This window comes from Chelonia mydas, chromosome 14 (genome assembly GCF_015237465.2).
Source record: "Chelonia mydas isolate rCheMyd1 chromosome 14, rCheMyd1.pri.v2, whole genome shotgun sequence".
Classification (NCBI taxonomy): domain Eukaryota; kingdom Metazoa; phylum Chordata; order Testudines; family Cheloniidae; genus Chelonia; species Chelonia mydas.
In genome coordinates this window covers 26,582,632-26,605,653 of record NC_051254.2, presented here as the reverse complement: position 1 = coordinate 26,605,653, position 23,022 = coordinate 26,582,632, and the positions used below count along the sequence as shown (strand labels likewise).

The 23,022-nt window shown below is 43.2% G+C and overlaps 1 protein-coding gene and 1 pseudogene across 1 annotated transcript in view; both read left to right on the top strand.

Moving 5' to 3' along the window:
* The first annotated feature begins 9,724 nt into the window (after nucleotides 1–9,724).
* On the top strand, nucleotides 9,725–16,172 carry LOC122462947 (annotated as a pseudogene).
* A 1,870-nt stretch (nucleotides 16,173–18,042) lies between these two features.
* The window catches only part of DHRS7C (dehydrogenase/reductase 7C), a 36,333-nt gene continuing 31,353 nt past the window's right edge, over nucleotides 18,043–23,022 (top strand). Inside the window, exons 1-2 of the mRNA XM_007072482.3 lie at nucleotides 18,043–18,147; nucleotides 18,652–18,811. Coding sequence (XP_007072544.1) covers nucleotides 18,658–18,811 — 154 coding nt within the window. The 5' untranslated portion in view covers nucleotides 18,043–18,147; nucleotides 18,652–18,657. The remainder of the gene's footprint in view (nucleotides 18,148–18,651; nucleotides 18,812–23,022) is intronic.

The window sequence follows — 23,022 nt, the reverse complement described above, 5'->3', positions numbered from 1 at the left end:
ACCCTGTAAAGCGTGCCGTATTTGTATATTTTCTTTTTGAGAGATATACAACAGCCACTGGATAGATGGGGTCGAATATCTCTTTTTCTGTCTGTGATAGTTGTCTGGAGGGAGAAGAGCTACCGTGTTAGGCTCCAAAAACATAAACCTGTACATAGCCATGCAGACGGATGCCAGCATTATGTACCGGAACGGATCTATACACAGTTTTATCTCGGTGAATTTACCGGGTTCTCTCTCTACTAGATCGACCTTCTCCGTCATATTCATAATTTCTTTTCTGTATAGGATACAAGCCTGTCTCAAAATTTTAAAATCTGCTGGCAGTAATACGCAAGCTCTTTCTGCAGGTCAAAAGTCTCAGAGCTGTGGTCTTGATACCAGTCGAGAAACTCTGCTTTTTCCCTGGGCATCATGCTTTCTACACCATAGTGCTCCACACCGGGCATAGGCCCCACATAATTCTGATTTTCTAAAGTGTTAAAAAAATGTGGAAAATACCCTTTGCAACCTTTAAACCCCATCGCCTGTGGGAGCTTGCTAAGCTTCATGGGCAAGAAGTTTAAAGAGTCTATAAAACGAATGCCAAGGGCCTTAACTTCCACACACATTAGTTTACTGCCCTGAGTGATCAGTTCTATGCACATCTTTTCCTTCAGTAACTGTCTAACGCAGAAATACACATCATAACCTTTAGAATTGTGTGCTAGGAACGTGTAGTCCTGGAATTCTTTGCCAATAAAGGTCTTAACAAACATAGAAAGACATTCGTCACCCTTAAATTCCCAGGATTTTTCCGGCTTTAGGGACATCGCAAAAATATAATTGGGAGTGTGCAACCCAGTCTCCTGCATGCATTCAAAATCATAAAAAATATACTTTTCTGATGATTCGGGCTTTCTAAGACTGTCCATAAAACAGAGGTGAACGTCTACATCTCCAACGATCAAACCCTGACACTGCTTACAGCGCCTCCCTTTACACCTGTGCCGCTTGTCCACGTACGCCTGACACTTATCGCACAAAGTTTTAGACAGGCATTCAACTTGGTTTTTTGACGCACAGTTGACATGTCTGTCTAAACACTCTTTGGACTGACAATACAGTTTACAGCTAGGACACCTCAGCTGCACACCCATGTTGTCAGAGCATGTTGTACTCAAGCAGAGACGGCAACGATACCTGCAAGAATGGTCGTGACTGTACACCGTGTGGCAAAACTCACAGTAATTTTTTGCTCCAAACAACTTTTTCACATCCAGAACCCCATAGTAATGTTCATTGTGCAACAGGATGAAATAAGTCTTAGGGTACACGGGGCCCCCCGTTTTAAAAAAAACCCAGCCACCTTTCACCGCATACAGCACCACCTGTATGTTAACTCCTAAATGCTGTTCAACCTTTGCTACGTCACTGAGCATAACCTTTTTTTGATCTGACCACCCCAGTTTCTCGTGCAACTTTCTCACCTCTGCTAAAAATTCTGCATCCGTAGGTTTATGACCGGCCATGACGGCCAAGAGCCCTCCCTCAAAACATAGATTGGTACCGGTGTAAGTCAGGTCTACTAAACATTGTCTCTTTTTATGAATAATCTGACTACTAAGGATAGAATTTAAAACTCTTCAAGCGCCCCCACCCCTATTTTTTACAACTGTCACAATGAGGCGCAACGTCCCACCGAGATGCAATTCTCTATTGCTCTGAAGCAGCTTTGAGGTCTGGTTTAAGAAATCCTCAGCGGACAGCTCATCCCTAGTTCTTCTGACTGAAAACAAAGGGTTAGTTAAATGACAGCTCTCTAAACGTAACTGTACGTAATCATCAGGGCCTACCCTACCATTAACATCATCAAGAACTAACTGTATCCCTCTGTGTATGGCTTCAACAGCCTGTTGAGCTGAATTTATTTGCTCAAGATGGACAAAACGAAACTCCTCACAATACACCGACTCCCCAAATCTAGGTAATTCACGTTGCCAACTTCTCACTCTCTCCATATACACCTCTGCATTTTCAGGGTTACTTGGGGGTTCCTCTACGGAACCATCAGTGGCATCTTCTACATCCGATACTAATTGAGAGTCAGACTCTGAGACGCCTCCGTGAGGGTCATTGGGAGTAGATGGGACTCCGTCTAGAGAGCACTCTGGGGAATTTTCTAAACCAGAGTCTGATTTCGCCTCCCCATTTTCAGACATGCCAGTTTGAGAGCCTCCGGTAGGGGGCATCTCTTTTTGTTTTTTTTCCCTCATTACCTCTTTAGCCCTTTTTAAAATTTTTACAGCGACCCTGGCCTGGAATTTTTTGGCAGCCATCTGTTTATCCCCCAAGCGCCGTCCGCCCTTTTGTTTACACACGAGCTGATGTGCACCCTTGAGGGTACCCCTTTCCACACCTAGTCATGCCTGATCAGAGCCACCCTTTCCAGCCCCCCTTTCTTTTAGGCCCCCTGAGGATTCAGCGTCCATCAGTTTTCTGAACAAAGCATCGTATTTTTTCCAAATCTTTTTAGAATGCCGTAGTTTTAGACCCCCCGAGGATACAGCGTCCATCAGTTTTCTGAATGAAGCATCAAACTCTTCCCAAATACTAGAATATGGGGGATCTTTGTCAGTCCTTAGATTTTTATTCACAACCCCTAGAGTGCCTGCTCTGGGTTTGTGAATGTGTGTGTTTCTGCACACATTCAGAGCCCCTAGAGTGCCTACTCCGGGTTTGTGAATGTGGACGTTTTCGCTCACAGTTTTCTCAGGGCTTGGTGCGGCGGTGGCCACTGAGGAACTGGAGTTGTGTTTGCATGGTTGCAATACCTTGGCATCGCAGGTGTTTTCAATCTTTGGTTTTTTATTCACAACCCCTAGAGCACCTGTTCTGGGTTTGTGAATGTGGGCGTTTTCACTCACAGTTTTCTCAGGGCTTGGCATGGCGGTGGCCGCTGAGGAACTGGAGTTGTGTTTTCATGGATGTTTTTTATCAGAGTGTTTTGTTTTGTCCTTGGGTTTGACGTAAATGAGGTTTGGACTGGGCTGATGTTTCATCTGCACTCTTGTGCTGTTTTGCATTGTTAAAGGTCTCAAAGCAGATTCCTGGTTCTTTGGTGGTTCTCGGGGAAGGGTCCTTGTAGCTCCCACTACAGCCTTGTCAGAAGGGCTGCATATGCCTGCTTGGGGCAGGGGGGAAAAGAAAAAGCATTTTACAAAAACGTAACTTTGCCAGCTTTCTCACCCACACCTATGTATGTACTTAAAATACAAAACCTCATAAATTAACCAGACTAATAAGCAAAATATATTTACCCGGCTTCATCCATCCATCTGTCACTGATACTTGTGAATTTTTCTTTTCAGTTGTCTCTTTCCTTTTTCTTTTGAGCATTTTTACCCGCTCATGTTTTGACCGTGCTGTAAAGCAAACAACATTCTAATAAAACACATGAAACTGTCTAGTAAACTTTAAAATAAAATAAAAAAATATCCATTAGGGTGTTTTTTCTATTTAAAAAGGTCATAGCTTTAAAACAAAATAATCCATTTCAGGCTGTACAACAAACACAGGTTTTGAGTTTATTTCTACCACTTTGAAAACAACCCCCACAAATATTTTTTTTTAAAAATACATCTCATTTTGCAAAGTAAAAACCCTGTTAATTGGAAACACACCATCACCATCAGTTTGTAGACATATACTTTTTAAAAACCACCTATGTTTTACACACACACACACACACACACATTTTAAAACACTGTTTGCAACAAAATACTTTTCAATAAACCCACATGCTTTTAAAAAGACCCCTGGTTGTTCTGGCCCCCGCCCCGCCCCCAGCCATGTGTGCTTGGGGTCTTTGGGGTAAAAAAAACAAGCCAAAATGTTAGTTAGTATTAGCTCCCAAATCCCTATTCAACCTATGTAATACCTGAAGTTATTAAGCACAACTACAGTTAAAAATGGTTTTTACCTTGGCCTGGTGATGAACTGCAACTTAAAGTTACTGGCTCCATGCTAAACAGATCACACTGCAATAAAGATATGCACCATTATTTACTAAGATAGCAAAAATGGCATTATATAATATATATATATTTTCAGAGTTAAAAAAAAAACAGGGAACATACCTCCACTTGCAGTCCAGCAGCAATTCAAGAGAGTTTCTGTTGAAAGAGACAGTCTCCAAGCTACCTGAGGTTTTGGGTTTTTTTACATCATCCTAACTCTTTTGTTTCAAAATAGTTAGCAGGTTGATTGGATTACCCCTCCCTAGCATTCCCTTTTGCGATCGGGGGTGGGGAATAAGTTTTCTGCACAATTGGGCTGCTTTTCTTTTTTTTCTTTGTTAAGTTCAAATACTTTTTGTTTCCCCCCCGTAGGGCCTTCTTACAGTAACCATTTCAAGTGAGGGGCCCTTTGCAGATATCAATGAATGTCTTGGGGCTTGTTTTTGTTTTTAAAAACATGTTTCTTTCATTCTTAAAGTTTGGTGGGGCAGGGGGTGATTTCTAGAAAAAGTGCCCCGTGGCCTTCAACCAACTCCTGGGCCATATTTAAATTGGCCTATAGTGTTCCACCAACTCCAGGGGTTATATTTAAACTGCCCAATAGCATCTGCAAACTCCTGAGATTTTATTTCATTTCATATTAATCAGAACTCACCATCCTCACCCACCCACCTCCCTTACTATGGGTGCACCCCCATCAAAATTAATCCTATGGGAACAAGGGTGAGTAATCACAGTCACCCTGGCTATTCAGTGAGGGGTGTGGTTAAACCCGTTCAGTTCAACAGAATAAGTCAGCTCTATTGTACTCAAACACGTCTGAACCATCCCTGTTTGTTTTATTGTAAACACATTTTTAGGATATTTTTCCCCCTCCCACAACATACATTTCAGATTTTATTTTTTTTTTGCTGTAAATGGGTCTCTCTTACACAAAAGACACAAGAGCTAGGTTCTCACAAACAATTTTTTTTATTTAAAAGACATACAGCTCCTTGAAAACAAACCAAGATGCTCCATTAAAAAAAGAAAGAAAGAAAAAAAGACTTTAAGCTCCCTTAAGGGCCAGAGACCTTTTAACAGAAATACAGATAGTCACAAAGCCCTTTTCAATAGATTTTTTTTTTAAATTTACTGCTACCAAGTTTTATATCGCATGTTTGGCCCCTCACCATTTTCTAACTTAATCATTTTAGATTTCTTACAAATAGCCTTTTTCTTAAGCAGGGTTCTGTAACTTTTTGTGCGGACCAGATGGTCAATATAATGCTCTAAGCAGGCATCTTCCGGTTTGGTCATTTTCTTTAAAACATGGTCAGGGTCTCCACTGAATTGCACAGCATTTATCAAAGTCACCCCTTGTGCTAAATGTTCTTGGGTTAGGCACAGACATTGCATAGCATAACCTATGGCAATAACAGTGTTTAATAAGCTTTCCAAACACAGCTTAGCACACAGGCCCCGGAGATTGCAGTTTATATCCACTGAAGTCCAAGTCACACAGTCATGGTGCCGCTGGCCTGGTGCATCTATGACACAGCCCTCACAATCTTCAAAAAGCTTTTCCCTAAGACAGTGATTAAGAACAGAATAAACAACAACACGTACAATAGTCCGCATGACGTTTTTACGCTCATGACGTGGCACTGGCTCAGTCAGTTCCATGCCAAGCCTCCTCCTAAACTCCTCATAGCTGTCATCCTCGGAGTCCTCTTCAACATTTTGTATCGGCGTTGAGCAAAAACAAGGTGGGCCCGGTTCATCTTTGCTGCTTGGTGCAATGCTGTCCAGGGTCTCCAGGTCCTCTAGAAAGGCATCGTCGAACTGTCGAGAGATTTTTTTTTTGTTAGAAAAGAAACAGCGTAAGCACCCCACTGCTTGGTTTTTGATTTACACAATCCCTGGTTCCTAGCCCCGTTACACCCCCACCCTGACCGTCACTTCTTAAGCATTCATTTACCTGAGCGTTCATCTTGTCCACTAGTGACTTCCCCGAGCTGCGATCACCTTCCTCCTCCAGGGGGGTGGACAACAAGAGGCCATCACGCTCATCGCGGGGCCCCACAAGCGGCTGGGTTTGCTCCAGCCGTGACCCCGGAAGTAATAACCCATGGGGGTGGGACTTCCGGTGGGTGGGGCTAAGGGGTCAAGGGGCGGGGTTAGGGTTTGATTGACGGTAGGGCCCTTATACTACTGACAGCACTAAGGACATGTGAATGAAGCTCCAGATCCGGGAGCAGCTTCCCTTTGCTGGCAGGAGACCTTGCAGGTTGAGCTGGGGTGAGACAGGCACTCAGATGGGCATGGAAGTTTGGGGAACAGGACAGGGCTGGGCAAGGAGGGCAGGGACTTGGGAAGAAAGAGAGAAGATCAACCACTTTCTGAATGTGGGTCAGGATTATCCCCAGTTTAGAGAGTGGGAAATTGAGGTGCCACATGGGAGCGGGATTGTCATTTGGCCGAGCATCTGAAGAATCACTACAGCCAAAATAGAAAAGCTATTAAGTGTCAGAAGAAGATTAATCATGGAATTCAGAGTTCAGGGCTGACCAGCAAAGATGTCGTATATGTCATAAACCAGTCTGTGTTCTGCCACCTCCCTGCTCTCGGAGACAGGGGTACATCCCTTGGACAGGGCTTAGAGAATCTTTCTCTCAGACATACAACTGTGAATAGTTTGGAAAACAAACCCTACTTATAATGTTGTTCACTGGCCCTGCTAGAAACTCCACCCTCCAACCATTGTGAACCAGGACCAGGGACACCATTCCACTCTCCTGTCTACATGTACCTGTGCACCTGCAGACATTGCAGCTGGCACATGCATTGGTGCAGGGACTGTCACGGAGCTGGATGAATCACCCTGCTGGCCCACATACCCAGCATTCTCTCCCTGAGCAATCCGTCCTGCTGTCTGATCCACCTCTCTTCATCCAGGAACCTCTAGAGCAGTCTCTCTTGATGGATTGTGTCCTTCTCCTCCTTGGCTCTTTTGGAAGCAAGGTGCTTTTGGCTTCTCTTTGCCCTTATTGGCAAACCTCCTGCACGGTCCTCGTCCTTCTGGCCCACTGCTGGCCACTTGTAGCACCCGCAGTCCCAGGCAGCAGTCTTGGCCCAGCAGGTGTGCAAGTGTCTTCCAGTGGAAGGAAACAGAGGCTATATTCATTGTACTGCCTGGGGTGGGGGGAAGAATCCCCCACTTTGCTTTCTGTCTGTCCGCAAGGCCATGATTTGCCACACTGTGGAATGCTTCTAGATCACTCTTTCATAAATTCTCATGTACACTCCATCTCACTTCTGTCCCTGGAAGATTCACAGAGGCACAAGCAACCTGTCTTCCGACAATGGCCAATGACAGGTTCTCCAGAGGGAATGAACAGAACAGGTATTCGTCAAGTGATCCATCTCCCGTTGACCAGTTCCAGCTTCTGGCAAACAGAGGCTAAGGACACCATTCCTGCCCATACTGGTTAATAGCCATTGATGGACCTTTCCTTCATCAATTTCTCTAGTTATTTTTTGAACCCTGTTATAGTCTTGGCGTTCACAACATCCCCTGGCAAAGAGTTTCATGGGTTGACTGAGCATCAACCTCTTGTTTCACTTTAAATCAATTACAGATAATTAAGACTTTGGATCTGGCTGACACAGGGTAGGCTGCAGTTGTGTTTTGGGGACGTTTACCAATCCTGGCTCTGACTTTGGGGAATCCCTTAATATTTTAGAAATATCAGAAAACCGAGTAATTTTCCAGGCAAGTGATTGGATCGCATCAAAGTACATGGAGAAACTGTTGAGGGCAGTGGTGTGTGAACAGCACATCAGTGAGTGCAATGGTTTTATAAGATACTGGGGACAAGGGGAGGGTGACCTACAAAAGCTCTCTCTACCCAAACATTTGAAAAAGTCATCTAGAATTCATGCTTCAAGAAAAAATTCCGAATATCACCTTCCAGGAGCGGAACGAAATCAGGAGAAAAAGTAACAAACTTTTGAATTAGAATGCAGTCTTCTGCAGGCCGCAGAGTGGATTCTCTCTAACCCTCCTCCCGAGCCCGGCAACAGAGATGCCAGGATGACACAGGGCAAAAGAATGTCTGCTGCATGAAGCATCATCTAAAGTCACCTTCCAAGGAGTTCAAGAGAAACCAAGATAAAATCAAGGATTCAGAATTCATATTGTTACAGCTAGGTGGGGTAATAATTTGCTACCCAAAGAATACACCTGAAGAATTAGATAAAAGTACCAATAGAACAAAAAGCTCTACTTGCAAAAATACCCCCTCAGGCCTGCTAGGCTTGTTAGCCGTTAACAGTATGGAAAGCTGTACCTTCAAGGTTTTCCCCCCTCTGTTTGGACTTGTGATGAGGAATACAAATCCCACACTGGGCAAGAAGGGGTTAAGGAGCTCTTCTGGCCTCAGCCAGACCCACTCCAACACATCTGCAGGGTAGGCACAGACCAGAGGGAGGATTTGAAAGGGAGCAGAACAGCTCACTTGTGGGCAGACCTGGCAACAGGAAGGTTCTTTATCTGGCAGATCCTGAGGGAAGGCTGGCTCTGTCCATCAGCAACTGCCTGAAGGTCCCTCCCTGACAAGGGCGGCGAGTTCTATGGGCCCGTGGAGCCCGGGCACCAGGAATATTCCTGTCCCAGGGGTCCGGCTCCAGCAAAGTTTCCAACCTCTCCCCCAACACACACACACTCTCCCCGCACTTCCCCGGGCCCCTCCTGCTGCCCCCGGGCAATGTAAAACAGCCCGGGGGCTCCCGCCGCCACCCACAGCGCAGCGGGGCTGAGCGGCTTCCTGCGCGCTCATGGGAACTTTTCCACTGAGTTTTCTTTAAAAAGAATCTTTAACGTTTCTTTAAAAAAGAATCCCGAAATGTTTGAGGGAAGCAGACAGGTTCTAAGATGTTGTTGTTGGTGGTATTGTTTAGCTGAAAAAACAATCTCCATGAAAAAAGAACCCAGCTGAAAATTTCCAACCAGCAGTAAATGTTAAATAAATTGGGGAACATTAATATTGCCTGATAAGAGCCTGATTTCAAACCCATTGATTCTATCTCATCTGTGTGATTTCTCTTTCAAGGGGATAGTTGCGTGGAGGTAACAATTGAATAAGCAGTAAAGTTGGCAGCGCACAGAATGTTTTAGACAGAAGAGCCCCTTTAAACCCTGGGTTAGAGTTGAACCAAGCAGCCAAAGCCTGTCTATCCTGACCCTGTTCAAGGACACACGGGAGCTCACTGGAAGTAGAACCCAGAGTTCCTGGCCTAGCTCCACACTGCTGCTGGCTGAGTATAAATGGTGTAAATGGGTGTACAGAACTTACACAGAAGACACGGGGCTGTGTTGGCATTTAGATTCATGCCCAAGTGATAAGCTTGCTGATGGTCGCAACGGAGGTATCTTTTTGCAAGAATTGTTGGATTTGGAGCGTGCTTTGTTCCATCCTTCATACTGCATTTTATCAAGTCACACCTTGGGCTGAATCCTCAGATTGGGTAAAGTGATGAAGGAGGTTACACAAGTGTGATAATATTACTGATTGACTGTCAGAGGTGAGGAGCACTAACAACACCTAGTCATTGTAAGTGATGAGTTCTATGTACCTTTGACATTCATAGAATGAGATATTAGGGAAAGGAGAAACAGGGCCATTCTAATACTGATCATTGTCCTTCTCATTCCCTCCACAGCCATCACACAGTGTACTGAGGAAGAAAATGTCCAACCAAACCGCCATGACCGAATTCTTTCTCCCGGGATTCTCTGATATTCGGGAGCTGCAGATTTTACACTTTGTGGTGTTTCTACTGCTTTACCTGATATCCCTGTTGGGGAACCCTCTCATCATCACAGCCATAGCCCGCAACCACCACCTTCACAACCCCATGTACTTCTTCCTGATGAATCTGTCCATTCTAGACTTTGGTTCCATATCTGTCACCATTCCCAAATCTATGGCCAATTCCCTCATGAACACAAAATTGATTTCTTATTCTGGATGAGATACCCAAGTCTTTTTTTTCTTATGCTTTGCTTCAGCAAATTTTCCCTTACTCACCATCATGCCGTACGATCGATACATCGCCATCTGCCAACCATTGCACTAGGAGACAGTAATGAACATTTTGTCCAAATGGCAGCCAGTGCCTGGATCAGTGTTATTCTCTACTCTGCAGTGCACACCGGGAATACGTTTGCAATATCCTTCTGTGGAGGCAACGTGGTGGACCAGTTCTTCTGTGAAATCCCCCAGCTCCTCCACCTTGCCTGCTCTGACTCGTACCTCAGGGAAATTGTTGCTATTTCTTTTCATGTACTTTTAGGTTTAATCTGCTTTGCTTTTACAGTTGTGTCGTATGTTCAGATCTACAAAACAGTGCTGAAAATGCCTTCGGAGCAGGGCCAGCATAAAGCCCTCTCCACCTACCTCCCTCACCTCACTGTGGTCTCCTTTTTCCTTTTCACAGGCACCTTTGCCTTCCTGAAACTCCAACCTCCAACGAGACCTCAGATCTGAATCTCTTGGTGGCTGTTCTCTATTCTGTGTTGCCCCAATGATGAATCCGATCATCTACAGCATGAGAAACAAGGAAATGAAACGTGCACTGAGTAAACTGATAGGTTGGATGTTATTCAGCAAGAATAAAATGTCTATATTTCTCCACTGATCACGAGTTCATTCTGTGTTTCTTTATAAATAGAGTCATCTGATGACATTATTGCCTTCATAAGAACATACTTTGCAATCTGTTTATGCAGAATTGGGTATTTACATTAATAAAAATCCAGACAAATTTAACCCAAGAAAATTGTAGTTACTTTAGGTTTACATAAATGTAATTAAGATCGGAATCTATCTATCTTTCTATCTATGTACTGCTAGACATCACCATTCTATGTGATAATCAGTAGCCATAGCAAAGTTCCTAGTGGGTTCTCTGGCTCTTCTTTGTCAGGATAATAACTCTGATGGAGGTATCAACACATTTGTTCTTTGGTTTTTGTTTGCTTATCAGTTTTTTAGTTTATTTTTGTTGAGTTGTTTGTTGTTTTTATTTGTTTCTTTCTTCCAGGTGGGTTTGCAGGTGGGAAGGCCTGTTGAGATGGTGAGAGTTTGGTTCAACAGGATTTTCAATGTTTGCCTTCTCTTGAGAGTGCTCATATGTCATCTCTTTGATGGGGTTTTCTGAGTGAGCTGAAGGTTTGCTCCCCACAATGTTAAAAGGGTGCAAAAGAAGTTTCTGCATGGCTAAGTTTCTCCTGACTCGATTATGTATATACTGTTGGGATATTATTGTATTATGAATGATGTGTTAGGGGAGAAAGAGCCTCAGGTAGCTGTCTTTTATTATTTTAATCTGAAGAAGAGCTCTGTGTAACTCGAAAGCTTGTCCCTCTCACCAACAGAAGATTGCACAATAAAAGTTATTACCTCTCCCATCTTCTCTTTGTAAAAGCTGTGTCATTCTTGTGATGGTGCAAAGACTGTTTGGAAGAGAAACTTTTTCCAGTGTTTTCTAAAGAAAATCCAACTTGGGATAATGAGGCCAAATTTGGATCCCATTGAAGTCACTGAGGTTTAGCCCCTCACTTCAAAGAAATTAGGATTTGGCCAAGAGCCTGTCTACAGAAGGATTCAGAATTGGCTGACAGACCCCTGGAGAAAGTGAGTGTGACAGAAATGTAAGGGTCTGATATCCCAACTCATCTGAACCAGCACCAATGTAGAGTAAACACATTCACATCACCAATTTAATACTGATCAGGTTCTGGCCCAAAGTCTCTGGGCTACACTCGGCAGTGACATGAACACTGGTGTAAGTTACTTGTTTGGGATCGTTTTGTTCTAGCCTTGATGTAAGTGGAAAAGTGCCATCACATACACTGATCTGGTGTTCCATACGCTATCCCATGTAGATCTATTCATTTCCAGGCTGAGAAAGGATCTCAGAAGTTGTTACTATTAGAATACCATCTTTGTGCATGTGTTAGCTAGCTAGTTAGATAACAAATAACCTATGAAAATGATTGTGCTTCTTCCTGTTAATGACTGTCTTTGTCCACATCATGATTGTCTTATAAGTACTCGTTCTTAAGCATTATTTAGCAAAGATTATTTATGACTCTATCTTACTCCATCGCTCATTTACAAACAGCACATCCAAAGTACTTGGTGTTTGGACTTCAAGCTGTTTTGAGTGGATACATTTTAAACATGCTGTGTTTTGTTTCTCTGAATAAATGGACATATCACACATGGGTTCCTGAAAAACCAAAGGGCTAATTCTCAGCTGGTTTAAATTGCCATCGCTCTGTTGAAGTCAATAGATCTCTGAGAATTTACCCTAGCTGAAGATCTGGTCCAAACATATGAGTGGCCCCATTGAAGGTTTAAAGAAAAACTTATACTTAAGTCCCTGTTGGTTATGGGCTAGGGCTATGGAGAGGGCTTAAGGATAACCCCAAACTGGTGTCAGACCCTGACACTGAACATGTTACTCTCCTTTCCCAATCAAATAAAGCCCTGAAATTGCTGCATTGGAATTATTCTTCCTTTCTGGGTTCTGGATGATTAACATGAAATAACAGTTTATCCCAAAGCCAGAATCTCTGGGTCTTCTTCTCCAAACTCACCAGTGCAGTATGCCGCTTCTTCACCAACCTCTCCCTCCTGGACGTCCTGCTCACCAGCATGGTCATCCCCATGGTGAGCAATCAGGAGATGAGTTCCTTCCCTAGCTACCGTGCCCAGGCCTACTTCCACTGCCTGATGGACTGCATGGAGTTCTTCCTCCTTCATATCATGGCCATCTCATACCTGCTGCAATACCTCACTATTGTGAGCAATCGGATCTGCCTCTGGCTGGTGGCTGCCTCATGGCGAGGGGTAACATTTGCAGAAGCACTTCTGTGACAAGGTTCCATTTCCAAAAATGCCTTAGTCACTCAGGCCAGATTTTTAAAGGTATTTCGGTGTGTTGTGAGATTTTCAGAAACATCTTAGCATTTAACACCCATTGATTTCTATAGGTATTAAACATCTAGGTTCTTTAGGTAATCCTCCATAGGCACCTAAATACCTTTAAAAATATGGCCGTATTATATGTAGAAGTGCCAACGTCACTTTTAAAAATAAGACTTCGGTACCTAAATAACTGGGTGGGGGGTGATAATTTTACCCAATGCCAGTAAATGGAGGCGAATCTGTGTGCGTGGAAGTGTGGGTGTGTTTATATGAGAAGAAGAGGGAGACTGTCTCGCGAGACAGTGGAGAGCCAGGTCTGCACTGGAAAAGTTTTGCTGATATAGCAATATGAACAAGCTCTCCTCCTGTAAATGGACGAGTAGTTTTGCTGGTATTGCTGACACTGGTTCTCTGAGAGAAACAAGCCACACCGCAGGAGCCTTTGTAAGCTGGTTTAACCACGTTTACACGCGGGGTTTGACCGGTATAGAAATGTTGCCCCAAAATCACACTTCTGACATTGCTGACATTGCTCTGATGGTGAAAGTTTCTAGTGTCGATCTGGCTTCTGTGTTTCTTTTTGTGAGATTACATTCTAAGTGCAATGTACTGAGACACTGCTTTCAGTGTGTCTTTGCTAGTCAAGTGTACTGCTCACATCTGTGTTGTTGTCAGTGTACATTATTGTGAGTGTATACCTGAGCTGAAATCAATGTGCATGTGAGTCTTCTATTCCTGTGTGTGTCCTTGAGAACAAACATGATGTGAATGTACAATATCATGTCTTTATTTCTGAAAAATGTTGTGTACCTTTTTTGTGCCTTTTTGTGTGTGTTGTCAGTGCTTCTTCTGGCGTTCAAGTGTGCATTATTGTTGTGTTTGTGAACACACTATGTTGTGTGTTTATGATTGAAAAATATTGTGTGAGTACATGTGTGTTGTGAATGTGGATTATTGTGTGTGTGTTTCTATGTGTACATACTTGTGTTTTTATGGGCAAATACTATTTTGTGCATGCGTATGTTTGGAAGTGAACATTAGTAAGGACTTACTGCTGAGCCTGCGATAAACATCAAAAGCTGCTGTCTTCCTGCATCTCCTCAGACAGTGAGATTTTAGTCCATTCAAAGGTGATGCCTACAATGCATCATTTCCTCACATGCCAAGTGCAGGTCATTTCAGGAGTCCTTCAACGTTTGAATTTGCTGTCTTGTTAATTTTAAAACAAAATTTGCAATCCTTGTTTTGAGCCACATTTTCAAATGGGACTTTTATTCTGCATCCTGAAAGGACTCCAGAATGGTGCAAAAAATTCCATATTTGAGCTTTTATTTTCAAGGGAGTCTAAGGAAGTTCATGCAGTCGATAGGAATTCAGAACTTGTTTCAGGCCCAGCTCCTCCAAAGTAGCATGCACCCAGCTCTCATGGGACTTGGTTTTTGGTTTTGCCACTGACATACTTGGTGGCTCTGGGCAATAGCCAATACTTCGTGCTTCACAGAAGGTGAAAAATCAACTCATCCAGTGCTGAACATGGAATGTAACTTATTCCTTATGCCTGGAGGCCAGCTCAGAAGAACTCAGATCACACTCAGGCACCAAACTAAATGGTGCCCATGGATGAATTTAATCTTAGAATGACATCAGCCTCATGATAGCCTTGAATGGAAGGAACTGTCATAACTCAACTCTATAGATGATGAGGGGGAAAAGTCACATTATTTACTGCTCTGTCTATCTAAAGTGTCCATATGGCTGCCATGACCGCATTCCATCACAATATTTTCCATTGTATAAAGTGCAGGGTTCACCAAACAAAATGTTCACAGAAAGTCTTCACTTTCCTTTTACATTTTCTCTTTTTCATTTATAGAAATGAAAACTGGGAAAACAAATAATTTGGCTGAAAAAGTGTATTTTTAATTTAATTTAATTTAATTTAATTTCATGTTTTTGACAGTTTTCAGAGAAAAAAGTTCAGTTTTGAGAAATGTTGGGGATTTTCTTTGACAAAAAAACCCACAAAATTTTCATGAGGAAACAAAGTTTCCAACCACCTCTGTTTAAACCACTAACTCTTTAATATATTTATCCTCAATCCAACCTTGCAAGGCAGGGAGGTACTATTATATCCATGTTATAGATGGGAACTGTTGTCCAGACAGAACGACGTGCCCAAGATCACACAGGAAACCCATGGCAAAACAGGTAGCTGAGCTTGGTCTCTCAGGTTCCAGGTTAGCGTCCAGACCACCTGAAGGAGGAGTGCTAGTCAGAGACGGGCTCCACCTAACGAAGAGAGGGAAGAGCATCTTCGCAAGCAGGCTGGCTAACCTAGTGAGGAGGGCTTTAAACTAGGTTCACCGGGGGAAGGAGACCAAAGCCCTGAGGTAAGTGGGGAAGTGGGATACCGAAAGGAAGCATGAGCAGGAGCACGCGAGAGGGGAGGGCTCCTGCCTCATACTGAGAAAGAGGGACAATCAGCGAGTTATCTTAAGTGCCTATACACAAATGCAAGAACCCTGGGAAACAAGCAGGGAGAACTGGCACAGTCAAGTTATGATGTGATTGGAATAACAGAGACGTAGTGGGATAACTCACATGATTGGAGTACTGTCATGGATGGATATAAACTGTTCAGGAAGGATGAGGTTCAACAAGGACAGAGTCCTGCACTTAGGGTGGAAGAATCCCATGCACCGCTACAGACTAGGGACCGAATGGCTCAGCAGCAGTTCTGCAGAAAAGGACCTAGGGGTTACAGTGGACGAGAAACTGGATATGAGTTAACAGTGTGCCCTTGTTGCCAAGAAGGCCAATGGCATTTTGGGATGTATAAGTAGGGGCATTGCCAGCAGATCGAGGGACGTGATCATTCCCCTCTATTCGACATTGGTGAGGCCTCATCTGGAGTACTGGGTCCAGTTTTGGGCCCCACACTACAAGAAGGATGTGGAAAAATTGGAAAGAGTCCAGCGGAGGACAACAAAAATGATTAGGGGACTGAAGCACATGACTTATGAGGAGAGGCTGTGGGAACTGGGATTGTTTAGTCCGCGGAAGAGAAGAATGAGGGGGGATTTGATGGCTGCTTTCAACTACCTGAAAGGGGGTTCCAAAGAGGATGGATCTAGACAGTTCTCAGTGGTAGCAGAGGACAGAACAAGGAGTAATGGTCTCAAGTTGCAGTGGGGGAGGTTTAGGTTGGATATTAGGAAAAACTTTTTCACTAGGAGGGTGGTGAAACACTGGAATGCATTACCTAGGGAAGTGGTAGAATCTCCTTCCTTAGAAGTTTTTAAGGTCAGGCTTGACAAAACCCTGGCTGGGATGATTTAGTTGGGGATTGGTCCTGCTTTGAGCAGGGGGTTGGACTAGATGACCTCCTGAGGTTCCTTCCAACCCTGATATTCTATGATTCTATGATTCTATGACAGGCATGGCAGAAAAGGTGGGGGAGTTGCATTGTATGTAAGGGAGCAGTATGACTGCTCAGAGGTCAAGTATGAAACTGCAGAAAAACCTGAGAATCTCTGGATTAAGTTTAGAAGTGTGAGCAACAAGGGTGATGTCGTGGTGAGAGTCTGCTATAGATCACTGTCAAGGTTCCTTCCCCACTCTGAACTCTAGGGTACAGATGTGGGGACCTGCATGAAAACCTCCTAAGCTTAATTTTACCAGCTTAGGTTAAAACTTCCCCAGGGTACAAACTATTTTACCTTTTGCCCTTGGACTTTCGCTGCCAACACCAAACGTCTAACCAGTATTATTATTAGGAAAGAGTCCGTTTGGAAATGTCTTTCCCCCCCAAAAAATCCTCCCAAATGTTACACCCCTTTCCTGGGGAAGGCTTGATAAAAATCCTCACCAATTTGCATAGGTGACCACAGACCCAAACCCTTGGATCTTAAGAACAATGAAAAAGCAATCAGTTTCTTAAAAGAAGAATTTTAATAGAAGAAAAAGTAAAAAGAATCACCTCTGTAAAATCAGGATGGTAAATACCTTACAGGGTAATTAGATTCAAAACATAGAGAATCCCTCTAGGCAAAACCTTAAGTTAGAAAAAAGACATAAAAACAGGAATCTACATTCCATTCAACACAGCTTATTTTTCTCAGCCATTTGAAGAAATCATAATCTAATGCATACCTAGCTAGATTACTTACTAAATTCTAAGACTCCATTCCTGTTCTGTCCCCGGCAAAAGCATCGCACAGACCAAGAGAGAGAGGCTTTGTTTCTCCCTCCCTCCCAGCTTTTGAAAGTATCTTGTCTCCTCATTGGTCATTTTGGTCAGGTGCCAGCGAGGTTATCCTAGCTTCTTAACCCTTTACAGGTGAAAGGGTTTTTCCTCTGGCCAGGAGGGATTTTAAAGGTGTTTACCCTTCCCTTTATATTTATGACACCAGGTCACAGATCATTCCAACTCAGGTGCCCAGTTCTCTCTGCTGAATTTATCCCCTCTCCTATTGGTGCCCCCTGAGCTTTTCCCTTCTCAGGATTGTTTTGTGGCACCTATAAAGAGTCTACGTCTCAGATCCATACAGGAGAGATGTTAAAACCACTGCACTGTAGATCTTCAATTTGGTGGCGAGACGGATGTTGTGTTGGTTAAGAATTTTTGTTCGAAGCCAAGGGCGTGGCTCTGAATGAACTCTCTCCTGACAGCTAGCTGGGTGATTAGATAGTAGACAGATGACTGAATATTCAGATTGAACAAACTATTTCCACTGCAACTTTTGAAAAAGAAAAAGACACCAGAACCTTTCTAATGTTATTGGGCTTGTACAAATTGTTTTCATGCATAATATCAGTTGAAGGTCTAAACCAAACAACAAGGTGACCCAAGGAACATATTTCCTTTTTATCATAAAGACAAGACACAAAACCAGAAGCTTCTTTGTGCAGTTGAATTAGGACAGTGCAAAGAGCTCTAGAAAACTTTCCAGCCCCGTGAAACTAAATACATCAGGCATGTGGATCTGCTGTAGATACTATATTTACTTTTTAAAAAATCTCTTATGCAGCTGAGAACTATACATAGCTGTTCTCCCTCAAGACAAGTGGCCTCAGTACATCGACTGCTTTCCAGAAATGCTGAAAGAATTTGATTAAAATCCTAGAATAAATTAGTTACTTATCTGCTTCTTGACTGCTTCATATCCATAGTAAGTTATTCTCTTCTCAGTACTTCTGTAACATGTGAAACGTGTATATTCTCTTACTCTTTATCTGGTGATAACAATAATCAGCTTTTATCTATATAGTTCTAAAAGGATAGGAAAATGTATCAGAGATTAATGTAACATAATTTTGCACCCCTTTGGTTAAACTGAATTCACTCTTGCAACTGTGCAATTCTTTTTCTAGAAGAGAACTGTCATGAATACAACGACAAAAGGCTTTGACTATAATGTGTAATAGTGAGGAGGAAAATGAAGCCTATCTGATAAAAATAGGGCCACATTATGCCATTGATTTTCAAGCTAAGTTTTCTATTGAAACTGTTAAAAACTGGTGACATGCTGTGGCTGCTGCTGTCTAACATAATCCATACATTCTGCTTATCTTTTCCATGAATGGAGACAAGGATTCATTTTAAAAGATATCTTGAAAAATATGAAGAATGCCTCAATTCTATTGTGACTCTAACCTGGTCTATTTTCTTTCAGGTAAAAATGGGTGTCCTTGCTGTGCTTATTCTTCCTTTGCTCATTTTTGGAATCAGTGGAATTATATATATTTACCGAGCAGTTGGTCGGCTAATGTCAAAATCAGCTGTGCAAAACAAAGTGGTAGTGATTACTGATGCCATCTCTGGATTGGGCAAGGGTAAGTTGTCTGGGTTTGGGGGCGTTTTCACTGTTTCATAGAGTGAAAGAATCATTGTATCTAGCATGGGCATTCTCAGATGACCTTATATGTTTGTTACCCTATATAGGATATGTTCACCTGCAAAATGGAGAGAAAGCAAATATAAATAGAAACACGTACTACAATTTTGGAATGTGCACTCTTTATTCCCCTTTAGAGGCACTGCTGCTGATTTAGATGGACTACATTTTTAATGTATAGATTGATCTCAGTTGAATAAGAAGTTTGAGAGGGAAATGAAGATGGAGTTATTTTTAGCATGCTGTCACTGTGAGATCTAATTACGTGTACAGTTACTATCAGGTGGCAGCATTTCATTATAAATAGATGATTCATATAACCAATATAACCCATAAGGTCTGTACCACTCCAGCTCCATCAGGCCTTGATCATGCAAACATTTATATGCATGCATAACTTTAAGCATGAGGAGTCCAATGGGCTTCAACAGTAAGGTTTGCAGGATCTAGGCCTAACTGAGTGGCTTTGCAATGGCACCGGCACATCTGTGTGTGCGGCAGCAGGCAGTAAGTATCCAGTGGCCAAGCGGCACTGCTGTCTCAGTTCATGCTATATAGTCACAGAAAGCGAGCATAGCGGTTCATTTAGATGCATGTCCGTCTTGGGTAGTTGCTCTAGACATATCACATTGCACTTACACATTATTTTATTTATATTTTAATCTCTATTAATTGAAAAATCGAGCATTATATTCATTTGCATTCCTTTTTAATGGTTTGTTGATTATTAGTAGTATATTAGACCTTTATTTCATTTCATTTTTAAAAAACTACTTCACCTGTTTATGTTTTCTGGGGCCTCACCACTCCCTCCAGCATAGAAGGGCTGAGCCATTTCCATCCTCTCTGGGGACAGGACAGCTGCTGCTCTGTGCTCATACAGTCTAATATTACATGCAGAACATGCCTTCTAAAGGAATTTTTTAATATTTAAAATTGTGCCTTTGTGATTTCGTTTTGGATTTGGCTTGGTTTGGTTTACAAGAACCACAGCCTTTACACTTTGTTTTTTCTTTCCAGTTTTTTCCTACACTAAATGGGAGATGTTTGGAATGGATTTCTATTTTCAGAGACATTTTCTTCAGGGAATTAGCTGCATGGTAGAAAAGGAAACCAGGCTATTTTATGTGTAAATAAACAGGGAATATAGTTGCCATGAGAAAGGGCATGGAGCTGGGAGCAACATTACCTCCCTCCTGAACTCTCTGATATCTAGCATCTTAGATAGGTGTCTGCACTACCCTACAGTCCTGCCACACAAAATATAAGAACATGCATTGAAAAGCATTCAGAGAACCCCCTTCAGAGACTTAGGCCAGTATCCCATGCAAAACCAGCCAAGCAAACACATACTCAGAACAACCGACTCCCTCAGATAAATAGAGGGAAATATCCTTCTTCTGTGTGCCCAGTCTGCTGGAAGATCCACATCTCCGCTCCCACCCTTGCTCCCTCAGCAGTTTCCATATCCCAAAGCTACTTCTCACACTGCATGGTACATAAACTGGAAGACCCAACATTAATGGTATTTATACAGTTGGTTTCTTAACATAAGGCAGTAACACAGAAAGCAGGTCTGCATCCTCTGCAAACACACAGCTCTATGAAACAGAATCTAGTAGGCACGACTGTAATTCAATATGGCTTACCTGCAAAGCCAGAAAGAAACAATACAATGCTTCATGATTAGGTGTGGTGAGCTCTTCCTTAGAGAATCCTGTTTCAAATATCAAATCCGTCTTTCTGCATTACTGATGTGGCTTGCATCTTTAAATGGGCAATGATACCAGGTCCTTCCAGCAGTGAGCTATCCTATACAGTATATGAAATTGTTACTGTACATGCGGTGAGGGACAAGTCCATTTTACAGAGCCAAGTCTGAGGCAGAAAGCTGAATGAGACACTATGCTGAGTTTGCAGTACAGTACACTGGTTCTAATCTGGTTCAAAATATTGCTCGGACATGTAGGAATGAAATCAGGAAGGCCAAATCGCACCTGGAGCTGCAGCTAGCAAGAGATGTCAAGAGTAACAAGAAGGGTTTCTTCAGGTATGTTGGCAACAAGAAGAAAGCCAAGGAAAGTGTGGGCCCCTTACTGAATGAGGGAGGCAACCTAGTGACAGAGGATGTGGAAAAAGCTAATGTACTCAATGCTTTTTTTGCCTCTGTCTTCACGAACAAGGTCAGCTCCCAGACTGCTGCGCTGGGCATCACAGCATGGGGAGTAGATGGCCAGCCCTCAGTGGAGAAAGAGGTGGTTAGGGACTATTTAGAAAAGCTGGACGTGCACAAGTCCATGGGGCCGGACGAGTTGCATCCGAGAGTGCTAAAGGAATTGGTGGCTGTGATTGCAGAGCCATTGGCCATTATCTTTGAAAACTCGTGGCGAACGGGGGAAGTCCCAGATGACTGGAAAAAGGCTAATGTAGTGCCAATCTTTAAAAAAGGGAAGAAGGAGGATCCTGGGAACTATAGGCCAGTTAGCCTTACCTCAGTCCCCGGAAAAATCATGGAGCAGGTCCTCAAAGAATCAATCCTGAAGCACTTACATGAGAGGAAAGTGATCAGGAACAGTCAGCATGGATTCACCAAGGGAAGGTCATGCCTGACTAATCTAATCGCCTTCTATGATGAGATTACTGGTTCTGTGGATGAAGGGAAAGCAGTGGATGTATTGTTTCTTGACTTTAGCAAAGCTTTTGACATGGTCTCCCACAGTATTCTTGTCAGCAAGTTAAAGAAGTATGGGCTGGATGAATGCACTATAAGGTGGGTAGAAAGTTGGCTAGATTGTCGGGCTCAACGGGTAGTGATCAATGGCTCCATGTCTAGTTGGCAGCCGGTGTCAAGTGGAGTGCCCCAGGGGTCGGTCCTGGGGCCGGTTTTGTTCAATATCTTCATAAATGATCTGGAGGATGGTGTGGATTGCACCCTCAGCAAATTTGTGGATGATACTAAACTAGGAGGAGTGGTAGATACGCTGGAGGGCAGGGATAGGATACAGAGGGACCTAGACAAATTGGAGGATTGGGCTAAAAGAAATCTGATGAGGTTCAATAAGGATAAGTGCAGGGTCCTGCACTTAGGACGGAAGAATCCAATGCACCGCTACAGACTAGGGACCGAATGGCTAGGCAGCAGTTCTGCGGAAAAGGACCTAGGGGTGACAGTGGATGAGAAGCTGGATATGAGTCAGCAGTGTGCCCTTGTTGCCAAGAAGGCCAATGGCATTTTGGGATGTATAAGTAGGGGCATAGCGAGCAGATCGAGGGACGTGATCGTTCCCCTCTATTCGACATTGGTGAGGCCTCATCTGGAGTACTGTGTCCAGTTTTGGGCCCCACACTACAAGAAGGACGTGGATAAATTGGAGAGAGTCCAGCGGAGGGCAACAAAAATGATTAGGGGTCTGGAACACATGACTTATGAGGAGAGGCTGAGGGAACTGGGATTGTTTAGTCTGCGGAAGAGATGAATGAGGGGGGATTTGATAGCTACTTTCAACTACCTGAGAGGTGGTTCCAGAGAGGATGGTTCTAGACTATTCTCAGTGGTAGAAGAGGACAGGACAAGGAGTAATGGTCTCAAGTTGCAGTGGGGGAGGTTTAGATTGGATATTAGGAAAAACTTTTTCACCAAGAGGGTGCTGAAACACTGGAATGCGTTACCTAGGGAAGTGGTAGAATCTCCTTCCTTGGAAGTTTTTAAGGTCAGGCTTGACAAAGCCTTGGCTGGGATGATTTAACTGAGGATTGGTCCTGCTTTGAGCAGGGGGTTGGACTAGATGACCTCCTGAGGTCCCGTCCAACCCTGATATTCTATGATTCTATGATTCTAATCCTTCACTTGGCGTGGGATCATCTTGCAGCAGCATCTGCCTTGAAAAACAAAATGCTATTTATTATCAGCTGTTCCATGGAACCCCAGCTCAAAAGGAACATTGGACAATATATGCCATATTTACTGCTATTGCAATAATCCAGCACCAGGGATGCAGCTCATCATGAACGGATATTGTCCGCATCCACCATGCTGCCACATGTGTGTAAGTGCACAGGAAGATAGGGCTAGTTCTGTAAAGGGACTTAGGTGTTCCAGTGCTCAGCATCGCAGCACCTAACTTCCAGCTACCCTGCCACCCAGTTGTA